Here is a 24,329-nt window from a genome sequence, read left to right on the forward strand (position 1 = left end):
GGTTGGATGTTAGGAAACACTTCTTTACAGAAAGGGTAGTTAAGTACTGGAATAGGCTCCCCAGGGAGGTGGTTGAATCGCCATCCCTGGTTGTGTTTAAGAGCCGTTTGGATGTGGTGCTCAGGGATATGATTTAGCAGAGGGTTGCTAGAGTTAGGGTACTATGGTTAGGCTTCGGTTGGACTTGATGATCTTCAAGGTCTTTTCCAGCCAGGGTAAGTCTATGATTCTAACTCAAGTTAGAATTACACACTGACTTTGCAATCCTTCCATGAGATTGAATAGCTTAAAGCTCTCCCCTACTTTGAAACGTTCTTAAATGGAGATGGCTCTTTTTGATGTGAAGCTGGCAGTATGATAAAAGGCACAAAGATGTCTCTTGGATAGTTACTGCTCCAAATTCTATGTGCAGCTTCCCTTAGGACAGATTTTCTATGAAGAAAGATTTCATTAAAAAGCAGTTTTGAAATGAAAATAGCAATGAAAACTCCTTTACTGCTCTACCTTTGTATGAAACCTATTTTTTCCTATTCAGAAGTGGAGATTTGCTTCCCAAAAGCAACTTCATGTATACTAATAATTGCTCTATTCAGCTGTCTATAAAATGATTATAGGAAGAGTTGACAGATGTCCAGCCCATCTGTCCCAATGAATCATTAGAAAAATAATATAGTAATTCAAACAACTTAGTGGTCTTTTGGAAGGTATCTAAGTACTGATGGGAAAACACAGGTCAGCATACAGTAGTTCGTAATGCAATTACTGTAGTTATAGTCAATCCATGTCGTAAATGAACTAGTAGCTATTGAAATGAGGACACAGCATTATGGTATGTCAGGGTTACCATTCCCTTCCTAAGTGGATTGATTAAATGACAGTGCATTACTGCAATCAGCTATCAGCAATCTCTGAGTTAACTTGTTCTGAATGCACCCTAACAAAACTTTTTATCTAGGATGCATCTTATGTGCCAAATCTGATTTTATGCACTAGAGCAGCAAAGTGAACTGTGAGAATCACAGAATGACCCGGGTTGGAAGGGACCTCAAGGATCATGTAGTTCCAACCCCCCTGCCTGGCAGGGCCACCAAACATACACATTTACTAGATCAGGTTGCCCAGGGCCCCATCCAACCTGGTCTTGAACACCTCCAAGGACGGGGCATCCACAACCTCACTGGGCAGCTTGTTCCAGGGCCTAACCACTCTCCTAGTAAAGAACCTCCCCATAACATCCAACCTAAATCTTCCCTCTTTCAACTTAAGTCCATTTCCCCTTGTCCTGATATTATCAACCCTTTTGAAGAGTTTACTCCCCTCCTGGATATAGGTTCCTGAGCTGACTTCTTAAGTAATAAGAAACAGGGAACTCGGTGATACCTTTTAATCCCTTAACAGACCAGTAAACAACACGGAAAAGTAAATAGTTATTTCATGAAACTCTGGCTTTTGTTCCTATTTACTTATATCTGGAAACAACCACCCACCCTCTCAGTATTTAAATGAGTGAATCACATGATATTGCCATATAAGACTTTGGGGTACATTACACTTCTCCTAAGTAATTATTATTTGTTAGGACGTTTAATGTATGTTGATCCAAATGCACCTGGCCTCTTAAAGGGAAGCTTGAAAGACATCCAGAGAGGAGGCACCAAAGAGACAAAGCTGATCCTAGCATAAGGATTAAAATACCTATGAATAATAATTACTTCTAACTGCAAAGCAGAGGTAAAAATCTTAAGAAGTGAAAATACTTCTGAAAGCAATAGCACAAATTGCCCATTTTCCCTTCCTGAGGGGCGGTTGTAGTGAGCTGGGGGTTGGCCTCTTCTCTCGTGTAATCAGTGATAGAACTAGAGGGAATGGTTTTAAGCTGCACCAGGGGAGATTCAGGCTGGACATTAGGAAGTATTACTTCTCAGAAAGGGTAGTCAGGCATTGGAATGCACTGCCCAGGGAGGTGGTGGAGTCACCGACCATGGGAGTGTGCAAGAAACGTTTGGATGTGGTGTTGAGAAATACGATTTAGCTGGGAAGTATTGGTAATGGTTGGACTAGATGATCTTCTAGGTCTTTTCCAACCTTGATAATTCTGTGATTCTGTGAATAATGCTCACTATTAAGTGTTTGAACCTGACTGAAGAGGTGATTTTCATTTCTATATCCCTATGGGACTCATGTATATATTGGTCATATGGTAGTATTACTGTCACTGCTGAAGACCTGCCTGAACAAATGAGGAAGGATTCTTGATTTAACAGCCATTTTCTGTACAGAATATGCAAAAGCTGAGAGAACTTTGATCTGTGGTTCAGGTAGCTTTAACAGTAAGGCAGGGCAGAAACCTGTAATTGACATAAGTAACAGTTTGCATCAGTAACCTGATCAAATTGGAAAAATAAAAGTAGCTGTCATCATATGAGTCACTAAGCAAAAGAGAACAAAGAAAGCCAATGGAAATGACTTTGGAAAGATGAAAGAAGGTAAAAATGCAATTGCTGAAGCAAACAAATAAACAGGTTCAAAGAACTGAAAAAAAATATAGGTGACGGAGACTAAAGAATAAGTGAGCTCCTTCTGAACTGAAAAGAGCTGAATCTGCAGTATGTTCCAAAGCATCCACAACCTTGGGATACCTGACCAAAATATCTGTGGGGTCTGGTGACTGGGCACTGTACATCATTGCTTCAGGCTCTGCAGCTGTATGTACCCAATAGGCTCAGCTGAAAAGAACAGACCTGCAGGTGCTGACTGCTCAGCTGCTTCTAATAACAACATTGCACTTTGCAAAGGGAAAAAAGGACCACGAGCTTCTAAAACTTAATCCGAAATCAAACGCACACTGAGATGAAATGTGCTGACTAATGAATTCACGCAATAAACCTAAAGATTTATGTTTGCAAAGCGCAGCAAAGTTACATCAAAGGTGAGTTTATTGTATATTACAGTAATTACAAACATTTTTTAAACACCTTATTGCCATGGTTTTGTTCTCAGAACACACTATGTGATTAACAACGTGCATTTCAGCAGTAACAAAAAAGGTATTAAAATTACAAATGTTATGCCTTGTTTCTGTGCCATAGAAAAGGCCATCTTCAAAAGAGTCAAGTTACTAGCAAACATAGGAGGGGATTCCCCTTACACCTTTTGTCCCAGGAACGTTGTCCTCTAATATGTATAGTAAATATATATACAAACGCACGCATCTCTTGCAAACATACACATTTACATCAGCACTGGAAATCTGACATCCCTCATCCAGCAGAAAGCTCCCAGTCATTTTAGTTGAACATCTAATGGGAAAAGATATATAAATTTTAAGTTCATGGTTTGAAATTAGCCACTCTTTGAGCTTGCTGTATCTTCTCCCTGCATGGGGCTGCCAGCATAAATAAAAGGGACTTTGAATAACAGCATCCAACCTACCTTCACCACAGGAAAGGTCTACTAGGGATACTGTCCCTCCTGTACCTAGTCTGAGTCGCTGCTGCTGCTTGAGGAGTCTGTTGACATCACTTCTACATCATCTTCATTCTCTTTGTTGTGTCCCGGAGGCTCCAACATGAAGTCATTACTATGATTAGGAGGTAGCATGTTCATTGACATATCACTTGACTGCCAAGGATACTGAGGAGCGAGCACATCTGGAAACAAGGAGCATAATCAAGCCATCAGTTGTGTGTGTCCACCATCTAAACAAGGGAGCTCAAACAACAGTGTAAAATTCAAGCAAATCTTAAAAACATGACTGGCTTTTGGACAGCTGAAAAACACCTTGTGATGGAGTCATTCTATCACTGTAAGAGCCTATTCTGCCACAGGCTTATTTATGTAGGTGGCTTAATCTCTCATCAAAGGAAAAAGTAAATTCAGAACAGTATAGATTCAAACTGTGTTTTGAAGGTGAAAAGCTCTACATGAACTGACTTAACAGTCAAAACCACCAGCGGTTATGAAAACGGTCACTCTCAGACACTATGCAAAAAGACATGAAAATATTACAGCAAGAAAGAATAAGGTAGGCACAGGAATTCAGATTTAAGTTCAGTCTGAACAAGGTAGAAACACCTCGGTTATCCTTTTTCAAAGAGCAAATACAATGCAGCAAATGCAAGGGAGAAGACAGTCCTACTACAAAACAAGTGCCATAAACAGATGTATCTGGGAGGTGGGAATGCCTCACAGTGCCCCAGCAGCCCAACCCCAGCGTCCTCCAACGTCTCTCAGATTTATTTCTCCTCATCTATTCCAAAGCTCTCCAAACATGTATTTCTCACGAACCTACAAGGGAACTCCCTCCACGACACTTCTTAGTCTCTCTCCTCTTTGCCTCCCACTTCAAAGCTGCAGCGTGCATCTGTATGTCATTTCTGCTCCTTTCTTTCTAATCTCTACTCCTACAGATACAGGTTGGGCGGAGGATGGCTTGAGAGCAACCCTGGGGAAAAGGATTTGGGGGTGTTGATTGATGAAAGATTCAACGTGAGCTGGCAATGTGCACTTGCAGCCCAGAAGACCAACAGTGTCCTCAGTTGCACCAAGAGAAGCATGACCAGCAGACTCCCCCTTACTCTGCTCTCATACCCCACCTGGAGTGCTGTGTCCATTCTGGAGCCCCAAACACAAGGACATGGAGCTGTTGGAGCAGATCCAGAGGAGCAACATAAAGATGATCAGAGGGCTGGAGCACCTCCCCTACAAGGACACACTGAGAGAGCTGGGGCCATCCAGCCTAGAGAAGAGAAGGCTCTGGGGGGACCTTATAGCGACCTTCCAGTACCTGAGGGGGGACTAAAAGAAAGCTGGGAAGGGACTTCTTATAAGGGCATGGAGTGATAAGATGAAGGGAAATTGCTTTAAACTGGAAGAGGGTAGACTGAGACTAGATATTATGGATACATTCTTTACTGTGAGAGTGGTGAGACACTGGAACAGCTGCCCACAGAGGCTGTGGATGCCCCCTTCCTAGAAGCATTCAAGGCCAGGCTGTGAGCAGCCTGGTCTAGAGGGAGGTGTCCCTGCCTATAGCAGGGGGTTGGAACTAGATGATCTTGAAGGTCCTTTCCAACATAAGCCATTCTACAGCTGTGCTTCAACTCCTCTCATTGCCCTGAAGGCTATCCCATGAAAGAGACCAGCTTTGTCTCACTTATAACAAGAATTAAAGATAATCAGAGCCAGAATAGAACAAAAACCACCCATGTGGAACAGGGTAGTTAAGTGAGCTTTCCTCATATTTACTCTGTTCTAGTGTTTGCAGTATCGTTTAGAATGCAACAAAAAATATTTAATTTCTGTTACCTTTACCGATTAGTCCTTCACTGCTAAGGAACAACACTGGCCATAATTTCCATTTTTACTCTGATTTCCCATTGCAGAGACACATTTGTAATTACTCTGACTATATGAGGAATAAGAATAATTAAATAAAAAATTGAACTTTTCTTACCTGGCAATCTGCCCGCTGCAAGTGCATCCCCTGGTAAGTGTCCATTAACCCCATTGGTGGATGGGTTGTTCATCTGACCCAAGAGACCACTCCTCATTTCTAGATCTGTAGGATATGGCCTGCGTGGATCCCCTATTAATAACGACAGTGATAATAATTAGATATTAATTAGAAAATATTATCATCTTTCTCTTCTGTGTCTGGTTTCCTGTCTGGATCAAGAATGAGCATCACCCCTATTCTATTAAAACTGGAGACTTTTCTTGCTCATTCTAACTTGTCACAAAAATTACATTACAGTAACTTCAGAATATCTTTGCTCTCTCTGTTACTTGACAGCTAAATAATTATGGGATGAACGCACTAAATGTACTCCTGTCAAGAGGGACTCATGGATGAAAAATTGGGCATGAGCTGCCAGCACACAGTTGCAGCCCAGAAAGCCAATTGTATACTGAGCTGCAGCAGCAGCAACGTGGCCAGAAGACTGAAGGAGATGGTTCTCCCTCTATTCTCTACTCTTATGAGACTCCAACTTAAGTACTATGTTCAGCTCTAGGGCCCTCAGCATTAAGACATGGAGCTGTTGGAGCTGGTGTAGAGAAGTGCCATGAAGATTACCAGAAGGCTGAAGCATCTCTCCTATGAAGAGGGACTGAGATAGTTGAGGTTGAGGCTTTGGGGAGACCTCACTGCAATCATTCAATACTTAAAGAAGGCTGATAAAAAAAGATGGACAGAGCACCTTTTTACAAGGGCATGTAGTGATAGACTGGGATTAGATATAAACCAAATTAGATCTAAAAGTAGATTTACATTAGATATAAGCAAGCCATTCTTCAATATGAAGGTGGTGAAGCACTGGAACAGGTTGCCCATGGAGGCTGGGGAAGCCCCATCCTTGGAAATACTGACAGTTGCGTTGGATGGGAGCTCTGGGCAACCTTGTCTAGTGGAGGGTTTGAAACTGGATGGTCTTTAAGGTCCCTTGCAACCCAAGTCATTCTATGACAAGTTGTCATGGTTTTGTAACGTTGCTGTCAAAATTCCACATCATAACATCATGTGCAGTATGGATCATTAAATTTCTTCAGAAACCCTAGATGTAACAGCTATAAAAATATACATATCTTTAATAAATCAAACTGTCCTTCATTGTGTAAAAACATTCTAAAACCAGATACTGATTGTGCTCTATTATTCAAGAACAAGAATAGTCATAAGCACGATATTTACCTGGTACCCACGTCAGAGGGGCACAAACAGCATTACTAGCACTGATCCTGTGGGCGTATTTAATTATTTCTTCAGATGAAATGGCACCTGGAAGAAGGAAGAAAAGTTCCTGTATTTAAGAGACTGCATCGTTTGATTATTTCTGAATATTGGATGGTTTTTCATACAGAAAAAATTAGGAAAGTCATTCTGTCAAACATCAAAATATGCTTCAAATGCAATGACTGATCAGAGATTCAGAACAAGCGTCATAGTGAATTCACTTTCCAGCCACATGTTCCGTATACCTTGGAGTGTTAACAGGTCTTCAGCCTTTTGAAGAAACACAAACCAGTATCTTCCACAGTGCACTTGACAAGCACATTGTTAAAGAAAATTTCAGCACTTTTACTACAGAAGTTCTGCAGTAATTAAAATCTCTTTCTTCTTCGTAGCTGTAGTTATACATGTACGCAGTAGACCTTCCCCTAATAAATACACTTGTATTCAAGTTCCTCTAATAAATACACTTGTATTAGAGTTACTAGAATCATTCTGAAATTCCTTGATTTGTTTAGAAGGAAGTATGGCAAAAATGACTATAAACAAAACTTAAAAATGCTGCCTACCAAAAAAAAAGAAGAAAAAAAAATCAGTTTGACTGGGAAACTGCCACTCATAGCAGCAATTGATACAAATACAAACAAATATCACCAGCTAATCAGTCTTTTATAAACAATGGTATCATATACATGTACACAAAAAAAACCCTTTCACTTTTCCAGGTAGTCACACTGAAATGATTTGATTTAGGCAATATGAAATCTGTAATAGCCTTAAGAGAAAATTACTAACTTAGATTACTAACTTGAGCTCACTTGCAACACTCTTTACAACTGTTTGTATGTTATGTACGATCGCGGATACTCACCTTTCCTTGCCTTTTCAATTGATTTCAGTTTTTCCTTTGCTTGATAAACCGCTGTGGCCTAAATGTGAAAAAAAACAAGAAAGAAACAACACTATCTACAGCAGGGGAGATTCAAGCTGGACATTAGGAAATAATACTTCTCAGAAAGGGTGGTCATGCACTGGAATGGGCTGCCCAGGAAAGTGGTGGAGTCACCGACCATGGGGGTGTTCAAGGAATGACTGGATGTTGTGTTGAGGGACATGGTTTAGTGGGAGCTATTGGTAATAGGTGAACGGTTGGACTGGATGATCTTTTAGGTCTTTTCCAACCTTGGTGATTCTATGACTCTAAACCAAAACTTCACTGTATCTTTCATTTGTATCCTTCTGTATTAAGATCTGTGTGACTAAACCCTTGATGTAACTGCATTTTAGGAGAGAAACTTCTCCGGAAACGCTTCAAAATATACAGAAACAAAGTAGATTTGTAGAAAATTATCAATATAAAGTAACTGAATGCCATGATAAGGAAGTAGTTTTACTGGGAGGGGGGGAAGACAATAAAACAACCAACTCTAAAGCTCTCACAAAGTTTTAAACATTTCAAACTTCTCAAACTAACACAAAACTTTCTCCAAAGCTTTTCCCCTCCCTACTAGCAGATGCTCAGAAGCAAACACATCATTATGAACTTACCAGTATGTGCTCTGCTTCTTTCAGTTGCTTCTGCAGCTGCTGAATGTCATTATCTCTCTTTTCTACTACCTTTTCTAAAAGCTGCATTTCATGATGGATTTTCCCCTGATCAACTGCCAACTTCATTAGCTCTTGAAACTCTCCATCTCTCTGAATCAGCAGCTCCAGGATCTATTAGACAAGAGTTTTGTAGAACTTTTAATTAGCTCAAGTAACAACGCACCCTCCACCACACTGCAAAAAGCAACTGATATCCACAAGATTATTATTTCTTGCTCAGCTTGCAGAAACAGCCTACGAAGCATGAAACAAATGAACAAGCAATCAAAAACATGAAACCAAGAATGCTTTTTCAGTGATGCCAAAGCTTCATCATCATCGTTAGGAGTCCTCAGTCTCAGGACTAAGTCTCAGGACACCCAGGAGGGGAGTAAACTCTTCGAAATGGCTGACAATAGCAGGACATGGGGAAATGGTTTTAAGTTAAAAGAAGGAAAATTTAGGTTGGATGTTAGGGGGAAGTTCTTCACTAGGAGAGTGGTTAGGCCTTGGAACAGGCTGCCCAGGGAGGTTGTGGATGCCCCGTCCTTGGAGGTGTTCAAGGCTAGGTTGGACGGGGCCCTGGGCAACCTGATCTAGTAAAGGTGTATGTTTGGTGGCCCTGCCAGGCAGGAGGGTTGGAACTACATGATCCTTGAGGTCCCTTCCAACCCGGCTCATTCTGTGATCTGTGATTCTGTTAGTTCATGTACAAAGGGAGAAAATAAGAAGACATAGCATTTACCTGCAAAAAGGATAGCAACTAAGAAAGTCAATTTACCTGGCTCTCTTCTCCTGGTTGTGGAAGCTTCTGGTTTCTTGAAATTGCCAAAATTTCAATTAGTTCCCTAAAAGGAAAACAGTATTTATGCAGTTTTCTAAGCTATTATTTGTAAATCACACCAAATCATCCCCAACTGAGTATTTACATCATTATTAAATCATTCTTGTTCTTAAGTATTTTACAGTTTTACATCACAGTGTTGACAGGGATTTCACTTTTACTTCCATAAACATAAGTATTTCACAATGGTGTATCAGCTGTGCACCAAACTCACAAGAATTAGCTTAAAAGAGCTTCTCAAACAGACCTCTTGATCTTGCCTCCATTTAGTTTTCCCACCATCATGTAGAGCCACAAAGAACCTCAAATGGAGCAATGAAGTTACCATCCTTGAAGGTGCTCAAGAAACATATAGCTGTGGCACTGAGGGATGTGCTTAGTGGGCATGGTAGGGACAGGGTGATGGTTGGATTAGATGATTCAAGAGGTCTTTTCCAACCTTAATGACATTCTCTACGACTAGAATAAAGTTGATTGCGACTGTGAAAGGCCCAGCTCCATGGTACTGCTGATCACTCACATGTTGCTGACAGGCTTTGGGTTTGCTATCGCAGAATCATTAAGGCTGAAGAAGACCTGTAATTACATCCAGTCCATCCATCAGCTCTTCCCACCATGCCCACTATCCCTGTGGCAGTCACTGAGCCACACGGCAGGTTGGTAGCGAGTAATAAGAGCTGCTGGAGAGACAGACTGCTTGGGAGGCAGACTGCACAGGTGCCAGCGAGGAACAAAGCTCCGAGCACACGAACCAGAGCACGGACACAGCTCTCCTGTTGCCCCCCGGGCCCCACGCGTGCGTTCGGCCCCAGGCCGCCGCTCATCCTTCAACCCAACCCCGGCTCCTCGCTCGCTTTCCCCGCCGGAGCCTCGACACCGAGTCTCGGCCATCCCATCGGGTACCTGGCCAGGAGTTCCAGATCCTCCAGCGCCGCCAGCAGCCTCTCCCTGGTGCTGCTCCGCTCACCACCTCCCCCGGCCGCCGTTGCCGCAGCCGCCATCACGCTCGCGGACCCGCCCCCGCCGTAATCCAGCCCCGCTCGGGCGGGACACAGCGGGACACAGCGCCTCCAGCGGCCGAGGGACTGCGGCACGACCGGCAGGAGGCGGGAAGCGGCAACGGCCGCCCTGAGGGGCGGGGAAGGGCGGGACGGCGCGGGAGGCTGGGGCGTGGGGAGCCGCCATGTCGGGGGGCGGAGATGACGTTCGCTTCGGCTTTAGGTGTGGGCTTGTGAGCGCCGTGTCATGGAGCTAGTTCTTTGTAGGTGGAACTGTGCTTAGAATCGTTTCTGAGCCTAAGTTCGTAACCACCAGCTCATCCCGCCATGCACACTAACCGTGTACCTCAGTGCCACAGCTGCCCGGCTCTTGAACTCCTCCAGAGACGGTGACTCTAAGAGCCTCTAAATGGGATTCATACCTACTCTAAAGATCTAGAAAGCAAATGATAAAGAAAGGGGGTATGACTGAATTCCATCTTATCATTTCGTACTCAGTGTCTGTGGGTGCTGATGTCTGAAAATCCTTTAGGTGGCTTTATCAGATGGAGGAGGAAAGTGGCTGAAGAATGTTAAGAGTGATGCTGAAGGAGCCAGGATCACCTCTTGCCTAGGTTTCCTATCCCACAAACAGCAGGACTTCACAGCTATCAAGGAAAAATGACCATCCCAATTTGCCAAGGCTTGCCCATAGTAGCCAACCGCAGCTCTGCTTCATTACAGAGGTCTGCTTGCAATGACAGGGCAGCAAACATGCAAGTGCTGCCCTCTGTCATGTCAGCAGTTGAGCTAGAATTAAAATATACTGAGTTGTATGGGTTATGTTTTGGGGTTTTTTTAAGTGTTGCTGTAATTCGGGTGGTTCTGTAAACAGGCCTCTGGCTCTGGGTGGGGACACAAAAGAAGCCAGACTGAAGCCAGTGGAATTTTTTACATTCATGAAATCTTCTGGTAATATGAAGAGATCAGGACGGAAGGTGGAGGCAGATGAGGAGTGAAAACAAATCCAGAGCCAGGGTTTATGTCTGGGGTGAGGACTTAGGCAGAAGCCATGGTGTCCTCAGCCTCCACATTCTTCTCTTGCCAGCAGGCAGCTGCCGAACCCGCCAGCAAAGCAGTGATTCACTTCTCTCTTCATTAGAGAAAGCTTCAGATGAATGATAACGTCTCTGGATGTTCTAATACTAACGCTGATTATCTTTTTACCTTCTGTAATAAGTACGTCCCTGAGAAATTTACACTTATTAAAAAAATGAAAGGCAAGAAACTCATTAATCAACGATCCTTTGAATTGTGGTTTAAATAAACAATTCAGCGTTATGAGATCCATGATGAAGCAGTGAGATTTGGCAACCCTGAAATGGAGATAACCGCCAACGAGAGTTATTTAATATTCATTTACAATATACAACAGCCCTCAGAGTCCTGATGGTAGATAGTTTGGGAATTCTCTTGAAGCTACACAGCAGATAAAATCTCATCAAATAGTTCTACTCTTTAAATAACTTTTTCTTGCTTTTTTTTTTTTTCACTGTTTTTGTTCAAGGAAAGATGTAATCAGTGATGCTGTCTGGTTGTGCATCCACTTCACTGATTTGTTAGAGTGTCTGTATGGCTGCATGAGCAGAAAGAAAATAGCAGCTTCAGAAAGTAAAGCAATCCTTCTGCTAAATCATTTTCTTCCTCGCATTCATTTTGACATCTGAATTATTTAGGCCTGATGTATTTCTAATACATTTCAGGGCCGCGATGCTAGAGCTAAAACTTATAGCATTAATTGGACGCCCAAACTTGACAGGCCAAGGGTGTAGGAGGTTCCTGCAAGCTGTCTTTCCCTTCTTGCATCCAGGAGCCTGTTGCCTCCATCCCTTTCGACAACAGTATGTCTACGAGCCAGGCCAGTGCCACCAGGCTTTCATTGGAGCAGCTGCCTCCCTCCTCTCGCTTCCCAGGCTGACGACCCTCCTCTAGGCAGCGTGTTCATCGTGCTTTTGTTCTGGTGTCTGATCCTTCCCCTCTCCTTGCTCTGGGGATGGAGTAGAGGATATCAAGGGCAGGTTCCCAGGCAAAGGCTGAATTTGAGCTCCTGCCTCTACGTGGGAGGATGGGCTGAGGCCAGAGGCATTGGGAAATGCCTGCCTGTGTGAAGACATAGAGCGTCATTCAGACTGTGGTAGAGAGGTCATCTCCTTCTGGGCAAAGGGGAAGGCTGGGTTAAATGGGCTTGCACCCTAAACTTGCCCCATGGCCCACTTGTTTAAGACTAAGTGGATGATTTGCTGAATAGACTTCTGAGCCGCACAAAACAACGGAGCATCTGTTTCCCCAGTGTAGGTTCCTCTGTTTCCTTGGTTCCTCAGTGCTTTTGGATTTCTTTCCCCTGAGTAAACTTGTTTCATAGTTGTGTTGGTGTTGAGCCAGATCTGCTCCTTTAAAGCTTATGCATTTCCTGAATAGCTAAGCATCATTCCCTGTTTTTTCTCAGTAGCTTGAGAAGATTTTTAGTTGGTGGCCATGAAGATAGCTCTCCATGCACAGTGAGTCTCCCCCCATCTCTCTTTGGCCACGCATTCTATCTCATTCCTCTTTATGTAACTGAAAGCACACAATGAATCAGGTGAGCAAACAAATTCAACAGAAAAGCTTCATTTTTTCCTGGTGCAATTGCCTTCTGTTAGATGAGCTTGCCGAAGTAATTGGCTTCACTGTAGCCATTGCTGGCTCAGTAGACACAAGGGCAGATGTGGCCAGAAGTAAAGAGGGATGCTTCCCTTATTCACATTCAAGTGTAATTTCAGCCTATCATTCCTCTGGTGCAAAGACTCCAAGGATACTGCCTGTATTTCTTAACCCCTGCTGTTATCACCTCACAGGGTCACTGTAATTTAGAGGCTGGGCTTTAGAAAGCTGTAGAAGAACCCAAAGCAGATCTATGTTTCAATTTCAGTCTGCATCTTTTCCAGGTTACAGCGCTCTTCAGCAGTTTGCTTATTTATACATTGCAGACACTACACATCAGTTGTTCAGGTGGTAAGTGTTTGGTGTACCACACCTTAAAATAACACTGGAAAATATTGACGACATTAAGACACATAACTCCTGAAGGCTCTCAGGTGTCTGGCCATATGTAATAAAACAGCACAATAAAAAGGCAGCAGGGCAATCAAGGAGAACAAGGACAGAACAAACCCTCATATCCACTTCCCCCAGACAATGTAAAAATAAAACCCTTTCTGTCAAATACCATCTAAAATAGAAATTAAATGTCTTGAGCATCGCTTGGGAGGATGCCACTGCAGTACTTTAGAGAAAAGAATAATCGTCCCTTATTTGTTGAGCTGTTTACATCATTAATATCTTTAGTGCCTCTGCTAAACTGTCAATTTCTTATTGCTATTTTAAAAGGAATCTTTACTTGTGTTGGATAGAGATTGTAGACTGATGAGATAAGAAAAAAGTGGCTTAGCTTAGCCAGTGTAATTCTAAAATAGGCTAAATATGGGGTAAAAATAGATAGTATTATGAGCCAAAGCTTATTTTTTGTGGAAGGAGTGTGAAGCACTGGTACATATGGCTAAAACCATAGTTTGGTGCTCCATTCCAGACTGTTCCAGCACCAAATTATCTCTGCTTTGAGCTATATTAAACCTGAGTTGTGCTGATTTCTGTTGGTGTAAGTGTAGGCACTGAGCCCTTGAGACAGGAAGTCACCCAGGCAGAAAGCAGCCCTGGCTCTCAGTCTGCCGGAGGGGCTTCTTGGGACCAGCTCTGCCTCGGGAGTGGGAGGTGTTGAGTGGGAGACAGAATCAAAACTGGCCTGAATAGTGTTGGGAAAAAAAATCTCTTCTGAAAAGGGAAAGCTTGTTTGACAGCTTGGCTGCTAGAGATGTTCACAGTCCTGCCAAGTGTTCCCAGGAATAAGGGAACACTGGGGAACAATACGAGATCTTTTCCCTCACCAAGCTAAAAGCTAACGCTGGCTACTTCATGAGAGAAAACATCCAATTAGAGATAATGAGACTACTGGGGTAGTCTCCAACATGTATTAGTTTTGAGTCTTCATTAAGGTAGACTTGTTTATTTGGAAAAAAAGAAGTCTCCTTTTCCTTGTGGCTCCTATAACCTGTTTACCAAGAGCTACTGGGACACCCACACAAGCTTCTACAGAAGCCACACTGAAATTTACAGTTGTTTACTTCCCCTCACAGAGAAAAAAAAAATACAAGGGCAGTGATGACAGCAGCAGGCTTTGCTCTCCCACACGGTGAATTCCAATGAGGCTGATAGGAGTTCTCATTTACTTATAATTGAAGTCTTCCCACACCTCCCTCATCCTTTCACTGTGCTCCATTAAAGATGAAGCTGGCACCTCTTCCTGTTGAGGCTGTTTGGGTCACTTGTCCTTTAAGTGGACACGTTTGCCTTCTGCTCTCCAAGGTGCTATTTAAAGTTTCACCTCCCAAACAGATTCTGGATACCTGCAGCAGACATCATCTCCAGCCCAGGGGGTTCAGAAGGAGCAGACCACCAGCCAGCAATAGGAGGAGCTGGCTTCAATTGGAGGACTGAGTTCTTCAGGGAAGGTGAAATGAAGAATTATTTATAAAGCTGTAAGAGCAAAAATGAAAAAAAAAAAAAAAAAAGAGGTTTGCCTTCTAGCAGTTGGAGGTGGGAAGAGGTAAAATTCTTTATGGAGCCTTGAAAGAAGCGAGGCGAGCTTTTATTGGCAGCTATGAAAACAGTGTGAGAAACTATTCCAAAAGCAATTACAGGATGGCTTTGAATGAGCAACTAAGTAGGCTTCCCACTGGATATTCTGCAGTCTGGCTGACTGCTGGCAGTGCTGGTGCCATGTGAATGAGGGGAGAGCACACAGCTAATAAGACTGGGAAAGGCTGTCACACTCACCAGCAGCCATGTGATTGTATGCATGGATCTCCACTTAATGACTACGACACTTCTCTGGGCTGCAACCGACCGTTCAGAGAGAAAACCCATTTGTCATTTAAATGTGTTGTGTTGTTCAAAGGTAGGCCCATGTGAGGAGTTATTTCCATAGTTTTGATCATCTGTAAAGGCAGATAGAACACTGAACAGCCTTTCTTTAGTGAAGAAGACTGAAGAGATTCAGCTCACCTGTTCACAGAAAGCAGTGAGGTGTCCAGCAGCACACAGACTCACAAAGCACCTCAGACTCACACCGAGCCTCTCTGCAGTAAGTAAAGCCTAACTACAGTTCATGTTTACTCATGTCACAACTCCTTCTCAGCTCAAACTACAGCAGGCCTTTACATGAGGTCAGCAAAGTCCGTGCAGTATCATGTCACTTGGTGTCACCGAGATAGGTGGCTGTCAGTGAAAACGATCTGCCAGGAGCTCATACATAATTAAAATAATTGTAGCGTCGATATCCAGGGCACTTTGAAGCTATGCTGCCTTGTTGTTGTTGTGGTTGGTTGGTTGGTTTGCTTTGTTCTTGTTTGTTTGTTTGTTTTGCCTATTTAATCTATGCTTCTCTTGCTGGGATTTGTCTCTTGTGCCTTACAAGGACACAGAAACTTGTTCAGATCCAAGATTCTTGTCACAATTTCATACGTCATGTGGCAACACCAACATTGGAAACTGCTTCGCTGGGAGCCACTTTGTAGGCCTGATCTTGGGCACAGAAAGCACACATGCAAAATGCACTGTGGAATAGAAGATATGAGAAGAAACCGGCACAATCTGTCACATTTTTACAGGCCCTGAAAAGTGTCACGGCAGGAGAATAATTCACATCTTGCTTCTCTTAACCTCACTAAATTCCTTTCTTTATCCCTCAGTTTCCAAGCTACCCACCTTGATAAAATATATTCATTGCAATTGGACGGATGGTGACCAGGCTGGGATCTCACATAATTCTTGTCCCCAGGTGCTTCATGAGTTACATTTCATCACACTTGGATCATCTGGCAATAAACTTGGCAATGAAGAGGACAGCGTAGCAATGAGTTATATGCGTCTGCAAGCAAGAAGTTCAACCCAGACAACCATCATGCTCAGTAATCTGCTTTCAGCACCCCTTGTGCTTCTGATTCTACCTTAACTCTGATTTTGTTCACGTTGCTCAATGCCCAACTCGTACACCCCGGAATAATAGATACCTTCATTTCAAAAGTCAATAGCCACCTTCATTTTCAAATTCAAGCCTCAGACACCTGCAGTATTATGGTACTTGAAGAAATGAAGGCTCAGTTTTGATGAGGGTTGACCTTGTGAAGTGCAGGGCATTCTGCCCTCAGTTCAATAGCTTGCTTTGTCTCTATGTTTAGCTTGAGGCTTTGGACTCGCTGCTTATAAGTAAGCATATATTTAAGCTGTTTGCTAGACTGTAGCTTGAATTGTCACAAGGATCCTTCCACATTCACCTAGCAGCTCAAACTCCCTACAGAACCGGTCTAGATATGATGTCAGTGCTGCAGATGGCAATATATGCTGTCCTCTCCCTGCCAGCACCGACTATACTGTTCTATTATGAAAGCAAAGTAGAAGAAATCTCATGGAGTATGTCTAAGCTGAAGAACCCAGCAGTGTTTCCACTGTAGTCTCAAGTCTATCAAAGCAAAGTTTATCAAAGCAAAATGCTGCGGTTATGTTTCAGCATCTGAATTATCAGAGGTGGAGAAGCCATGCAATGTTCCTAGTTGCACTCTGACCTCTGCCAATCCTATCTCCTTACCAAACAACCTTGTGTTCACTTTCCATTACCTGACATGAACTAACGTTCCAGAGGCAACAATATGCAGCAAGGGAGACTGACCCTCAGTCCAAACTTACTGCTTCTCTCTATTGGAGCAATTACAAACTTTGATTAACAGCAGGAGAATCGAAGCGAGTCCCTTCCAATTTGAAGTTTCACACGTCGATAGGAATATGCAAACCAAAGTTTGCTGAAAATAAAATGGAAAGCGATGCGGAAGCTCAAGTAACTTCGTGTGCTATATTCAAAGCCAGGCTGTGAACGGATTTCTTGAGATATCAAATTTTAGCTGTAAAGAAGCTGTCAGAATGCATCACGTATGAACACAAAAAGATAGTACAGGCTTCAGGGAGATGAATATCTGTGATGAGAAAAACAACCTAACTGGCATGTAGAGGAATGCTTGAAGCCTCCTTTGTTATGACTACAGTAAAAATACGCATCTATTTCCCTATAATAACAAAGCATTCTTTCTATCTCCTGCTGGAAGCTGGTGGGCATTTACAGTGTGTTATTAACAACTGTACAAATGCCTCGTGTTTGGAAAAATCAAACGAATTTCAGAGTAAGGAGGATTAATACCTTCCCTATAGCCATCCCCCAGGATTTTGCTTATGTATTTTGCTTCAAGGAGTCCCCATGTATAAAATATAATCTATGCTGGAATCAAGGACTGGTGCCCGAGTCCTCCATTTGTGAGGGAAGCACCTCTATAATTAAGATACTGAGTTGGATTTTCTGTTATTGGTCAGGATCTTGCTTCCTTAGTGACTTTTCAGTGCTTTTTCATCCAGTGTGGCCCCTTAGCTCCTGCATTCAGGGTTCTCCTTTGAGAAGCAGCAGAAGAGTTGCAGCACTGAATATCGTCCCCATGAGGAGGACTGAAATAGAACCTACTTTATTATTATATTTTTTTGGTGGGGAGGATACGAAACCTGTAGATATTTATGTAATAGATTTAAAAAAAAAACACTTCCTCCTCTGAGGCTGCATTTCAGCAAGACACACATTTGTTCTGCAGGGCAAGTTACCTAAATCTAGAAGCGAATGAATGGAAGGAGAGCTCAAAATATGTTCCAGTGTCACATATGCAGAAGTCTAAATCTGGGAAGAGGAAGGATCCCAGCTCCCATCTTTGCCTTCTCATTTACTGGCTGGTTTCAACAGATGCTGCTATCCTTTATTCAGAGCCTTTATCACTAGAAAAAGGATGCACCACTGCTTAATTTCCTGCTCCTGGAAGAGGAGATGGGTGCCTAAATCAAGCCCATGAATCACAATCCTTGAGTACCTACCTACACATAAGATACTCAGCCTGAGCCCCGTCATGCATTTCCCTTTTTGTTTCCAGTGCCTAAGTATAAAAGCACATCTGACATGCATGGTAAAAGGCTAAAAGCAAAGGGGAGGCAGTTAAAAAGGCAAAGTATCTTCTCCCTTTTGTCTACATCATCAGAAACATGTTCTTGCCATTCTTCCTGCAGGAGGGGGAATCTTGCAGCGTTCCTATTCAGAAAACAGATTCCGGAGGGGATAAAGCACTTTCTCACATATTAGATTTCCAGCCAGATCAGCTCCATGTGCTTGGTTCATCTTCTGGTTTTTCTGGCACCGCTGTCATCTAAGACACAAGGCCGAAATGTGCAGGAAAGAAGAAATACATGTGAGGAGAGAGGGGAATCAGGCAGCACCTGGAAAGGTGAGAGTTGTGCTGGGCTCCTCAGTGGAGGAGCTGAGGGTGGTTGCTTGGGCACTTAGCATGGTTGGAAGGCACTGCATTGAGTCAACACTTTGGAAGGGAAAGGAGGTGCAGCTGGGAGCAGGATTGGAGACTTCTGGCAGCAGAGATTTTTTGGCTTGGCTCGATCTGGTCAAACTGCAGCCCAGATCTTCTCGGACTTCGCTATCAGAAGCACAGCGTTAAATCTGTGCAAATCCTGCATCAGAGCCCCATCAAACTTTTAGGGCTTCCAATTATGGGCCAAATGAATTTGCAAGATCCCTGCAGCCTCAAGAACCAGCACTGTTCTCAACTCCTGATGGCAGCTCAGGCAAGTTACGGGCCAGTGGTGCTTCCCCTCTGGGAAATTCTGCTTGCTAAGGGAGCAATCTAATTAGATTCTAGAGAATTTGTAATGCCAGCCCCCTGAAGGGAGCTGCAGTAATCCAGATGCTAGGCAACAATAGTAGGAAATGCTGTGCAGAGGCTTGCATTCAGTAGGAAAGAATGTCACTTAAATGACAGTATGCCTGCTTGAGAACTTCCTCTCTTTCAGCAGCAGTCCAGCGATGCCATTGTTAAGAGGAGCTGACATTTTGCTCACTGTCAGGTCACGGCTTTTACAAGCAGCTCCCATAACAGGCCCAGCCTCTTTCTGCTGCTGCTTATAAATCCAGAGATTCACAGGTCTGTTTCACATGTCAGGGCTCCATCCCTTCCCTGTTTCCCAAAACACAGTGGGATCCAGTCAGAGCCATTGAGAACCACAACAGGGTTCAGTAAGAGCAATGGAGACACGCTGCAATCCCTTTAAAGACCTAGTATTCCAGTAATGCAAAGAGAAATTTCTGCAGAGGAGATGTCCCGAGTCTCACGGTGGGGATGAAGGAAGGCCAAGCCCCTGGTGATACAGAGAGACCTTTCACATTTTTATTTGGGTTGGTGGTTTCATTTTCTCTCTTCTGCAGCTGTGCCACAACACGCATGGCCTTTGCACCCCATTTCAGGGCCTGGCTGTGCAGAGGGAGATGCACGCAGCCTCAAACACCATTTGTTGTGACTGCACCCAGTGTCTGCTTCCTGAGAACGCGGTTGCCTCAGGCCCGCAGTGTGAGTTTTCAGACATGCTTAGCTTTAAAATGCGCCTAACGAGCCCGACTGAACTTCTACAATTAAGGGAGATGCTGTGCAGTGAAATCATACTTTTGTTTTTATTTATTTTTAGCTTCTATGGAAATTACAGTGGCGCAGTCGTGCTCTGAGTGTATGAGTGCTCTTGTGTCTGCCTTTGCTTTGCAAGTAACTCCTGGCCATATTCACCCCAGTTTCACTTAAGGCTGGTGGCTTCTAAGGTGCTGGGTTCCCATGTAGCTCATGAAAACAGAATATAGCACAAAAAAACTTACACTAAAACTATAAGAGAATCTATACCAGTGGATGCCTTCCCAGAACTGATTGACATAGGACTGACTTTCTGAATCAGGACACAGTTAAGTGCTAATAGAAATACAACGAACATTTCAGTTGCTGGAAGAAACCAACTAAAGATTTTTATGTGTCTTGCTGGTGGCTTTTACTCTCTCTCTTTTTTTCTCAGCCACAATATGTCAAACCCTTGAGTATGCAAGGAACTCTATGCATATAAATAGCTGCCAGATCTTCTCAAGGGTTCAGAGGTCTGTGGCTTCGCAGAGGAAATACGTATGAGAATGCAGAGACTGATGTTGCAATAATTAACCACACTGTTCTACATACATAATAGAACACAACAGCATTGTAACTTCGTTATCATGAGATAGTCTGTTGACTTCAGAATATTTATTTACATTAGCAGACAAATGAACCATCCCTCCACTATGGACAAAACATACAACAGATGACCCTTGCAAATGAAATATGAGCATCCAGACTATTACACAGCAAGAAGGATCCCCTGTGTTCGTTAAAGTCTTCATAAGACTTTGTTAAAGTCTGCATCATTATCTGCAATCCTTGCTTATCCCTTTTGTTCATGTAAAGCCAGTTTTAGCATCAGTTCCTCCTTTGCTTTTGAGGCCCAGCTGTCAGCATCTCCTATTCCCAAACCTAACCTTACACCAAGGTAGGCTCCTTATGCTCCCTTAAGTAGCAATGACGTCAGTAAGTGTTGCAGAAGCAACGCGGATCCGGAAAGAAATGCCCGAACTCAGCTTTCACAGATTTAAAAGCCTGTCATTTCCCATCCTGTGTAAGAGAGGATTAGCTCAGAACGCATTATACATTAAAATTCAAACACTATCATAGGAGAAAGATGTTTTTCTTCCCCCCCTTTTTTTTTTCAATGAAAACATTCCATCCAATCGTTGTTTATTCTGCTTTTGATAAGAGAGTGTGGAGGAAGAGTAACAATCAAATAATACTGTTTAAAAAGCTCAAAACTTGACTAATTGAGAAGTGAATGTGTTCTTTTTCTTACTCATAGACATACATTAGTCAACAGTTTTAAGCATGTTGAAACCTGCTGTTTAGTTCTCAGTTACTTTTCATTCCTTTTCCTTATTGCTAAAGTATCAAGAGGGCTGGTTCTGGCTGAAACGTGGGTTTTCAGGTTGCTCCCAAAAAGAACTCACATTTGATGAGTTTGTTTTCTTCCAAGTTCATCTATGGATAATACTACAAATACATGCTTATAGTTACCATGGACAGATCATCTTGATTCAGTTCACTGTGGTTTGTTTTGTTTTAATGAATCACGTGCTTTAATTAACAGAAGTCTCAGACAGACACTTACCTATGTATTTTCCACAGGCTTCCTTTGCCCTTGAAATTGCGACAGCAGCCATTTCACAATTAGGTGTACAGAATATCTGTATTAATACAACCTTTTGCTGAGGATTTTGAAGCCGCTCACAAATCAGGTGACATTCTTACAGTGCGCTCACTTGATCATGAAAAGAGCTGATGTCATCAGAATCCCTTCATCTGCTGTCAAGTCTTATTCCTGCTTTACGGAGGAGGGCAGTAAGAAACACAGTTTAATCTCTAACTACTGAAAGCTGTTATCAGGGAACTTGTACCCTTTGAGTATTCCTAATGTTTGGAATTAATTAATTAATCTAACTTGTTCTACTGAAAATAGGACATCAAAGAATTTCCTTCTTCTTATCGGTTCGTCTATAACCCCTTTTTACAACCACATCTTTCCTGTCCCTAATGCTTGTTTACAGGTCACAGTTTCTTTCAGTTTTCACTCTGTTACCACTCTTTGTCTATGATATGTAATTCAATTTCCCTGCAGAATGCCGGCCGTTTTCTCTGGGATATCTCAAGGGAAGCTAATTTGCCTGATGAAATTGCTTCAAGGTGATCCATCTTGGACAGTCAAAAAGTCTGTGCACTTTGTATGTGCTACATGGACATTAACACCTCACCTTTGGTTCACAAGCTCTCCCCACTGTGACCAGTTTTTGCCCTTATTCAGTATAAGTGTACAACAAACATGTCGTTGCCACTGTAGTGTCCCAAGAGCAGTGGGAGGGAAAAGTCCATCAAGGTTGAATTACTGGAGGCTAAAAGGGGGTCCCATGGGTCAAGGCTGGCTTCCATCTTTCAGGGAGGAATGCTGAGGGATGAAACTAGGTGGTGTGCTCTGCCTGGGGATAGTGTGAAAACACTTCTTGGGATGTCCTTTCTTCCTGTGCAAGGTTAATGTTTTCCTAAGTAGAAACCGGTGTATTTTCTACCAGTATCCCAAGCTGGAAATACAAAGTGCTTCATTTACCACTGAGCCACTCAGAATCAAGTTAATGGGTGCCAGGAAAGAATTTAAATAGAACAAGACAGAACAAATGCAGTTCCAGGAGGGAATTTACTGACAGATCCTGCTTTTTTGATTGACACTGCACAGGCTCAGAGCTCAAGACAGACAAAACACTGCACTTCTGCAAAGGTCTGTTTCCCTCTCCTCATCCAGCTCTGATCTCAGAGAGGAGAAATTGGGGTGGCTTCAATGGGGGAAGCAGAATGCACTTTCCAAAATGACCCATCACTTTCCAAAGGAGACATGCAGCCAGGAGGCAAAAAGACACAAAACAGGACGTTTGTGGTGGTCCCCCCGAAAGGACTAGGAGGGAGAATGAATGGGTGCTGTTATCTTGGAAGGTGTTAATGTGGATCATTAATGCATTTTTGGTTCAGTATACACTTAGGAAAGTACTTGTGACTACAGCTCTGATAAACAAACGGCCTTTCTCTTTATTATTATTTCCTTCTGTGTTACTAAATATTTACTAGAATCAAAGTTCTGCCCACTCATGCCATGAATATTCCCTGCAACTTCAGAAATAAATGGAAACTGTCTTCAGGAGTTACTGCTTTAGAGTAGAGGTATTGTGAAACTGAGCGTAAGGCACACAAACTCAGCCTGTAAGACAAAACAGAGGAGAAAACAGAGTCTAGTAAATATGATAATGTGATTTATTCAAGCACTTCACACCGAGGAGCATCTCTGTAGGCCTTCTAAACCCAAACAAGGCTGATAACCCCTATGTGTACTGAGGAAAGCGTGATACGCCAAATCGCGTCTATCCGTATACATGGATTTAACATATAAGTTATTGTTTTCTTCTTAATTTGACTTTAAAACTAGCATGAAAATTGACTTAATCTCCACACTCCCAGTCTCATTATACTGTTTATTTCCCTTGCTCTCCTTATTCTTTTTTTTTTTTTTTTTTTTTTTTTTTTTTTTGCTTGTTTTGTTTTTTGGCTCCTTCTCCTTTATTCCGAGTTCCTATTTACTTCTGTTTGCTCTTGCTTTTCAAATATGGGACCTGCTCCTATTGCCTTTACTCAGGCAGTCTCTTATTGAAAGCAAATGGCAGCCTTACTGCAGAAAAGGCAGCAGAAACGATCCACTGTTTTTCACCTTAAGGTCCTGCTTTTGTGTCAAGCTGCATGCTGGTACAGATATTCAATACGTGAGCCGCCTCGGGTTTGACTGCAGAGGACCACTTAAATATGATATTTCCATGTGCAATCTATGTAAGGAATTTATTTCTACTAAACTTTAATATTTTTATCCTATTTATAAAATGGTTTCCATTTAGAAGGAGTGGTAGTATTTAGGAATCTAATTATTTTGTGCTATGAATTATTAAGACTGAAAGAAAACCAACTGCTTTGCTGGCAGTGTAGTCATGTAAAGTCATTGGCTCATGCCTTTGACTGATGAGGGGTTCTTGTCAAATCATTTGAGTGATACATTTTGCCCCAAACCCTTTGTGTTCTTCTCTGTTGCTTCCAGAAATGGCCAATATATGCTGGTACATAAATGTTAATAATCTTGAAAGGGGATTGTAAGCTCCTTTGTTCAGCAGAGACAAGATTGATGGCTTATCTCTGAGGCAGCCAAGACTCATAATTGTACAACTTCAGTTAATGGGAATATTGCTCTTTACTTCAGTAACTACAGAATGAAGTCATAGGCAGGAAGATAGATTTTTTCTTGTCTAACCATCTCCAGAGGAGAGAGCTGAGAATCTTAGACTGAGGCTGCTGTTTTCTCTCTAAAATTCTGTGTTTCTCTACAAATAACCATTACTTTTATTTTTCTTGCATTATATATTTCCCTCGTGTGGTGTCTGAACAAATAGGTAGTCAACTCGCCACAGCTTGTTTTAGCCTGCGCTGTTCCAGCCAATGATGTATTTTGTTGGATACAGAGAAGTTCA

At 42.6% G+C, this 24,329-nt stretch overlaps 1 protein-coding gene across 2 annotated transcripts; it reads right to left on the bottom strand.

Moving 5' to 3' along the window:
- Positions 1-2,918: 2,918 nt before the first annotated feature.
- MED4 (mediator complex subunit 4) lies at positions 2,919-10,235 on the bottom strand. Of its 2 annotated transcripts, XM_015851792.1 has the most exons (8): positions 10,065-10,235; positions 9,099-9,165; positions 8,279-8,449; positions 7,602-7,659; positions 6,692-6,778; positions 5,456-5,587; positions 3,433-3,650; positions 2,919-3,299 (listed from the first exon to the last, which is right to left on the bottom strand). In XM_015851792.1, exons 1-7 carry the CDS (start codon positions 10,160-10,162, stop codon positions 3,478-3,480), a joined length of 786 nt encoding a protein of 261 aa, XP_015707278.1. In that variant the 5' UTR covers positions 10,163-10,235; the 3' UTR covers positions 2,919-3,299; positions 3,433-3,477. The 2 variants fall into 2 exon arrangements, with proteins under 2 accessions (XP_015707278.1, XP_015707277.1); XM_015851791.1 differs by having other exon boundaries at positions 2,919-3,650.
- Between the last annotated feature and the right edge of the window lie 14,094 nt (positions 10,236-24,329).

This window comes from Coturnix japonica, chromosome 1, assembly GCF_001577835.2.
Source record: "Coturnix japonica isolate 7356 chromosome 1, Coturnix japonica 2.1, whole genome shotgun sequence".
Lineage (NCBI taxonomy): Eukaryota > Metazoa > Chordata > Aves > Galliformes > Phasianidae > Coturnix > Coturnix japonica.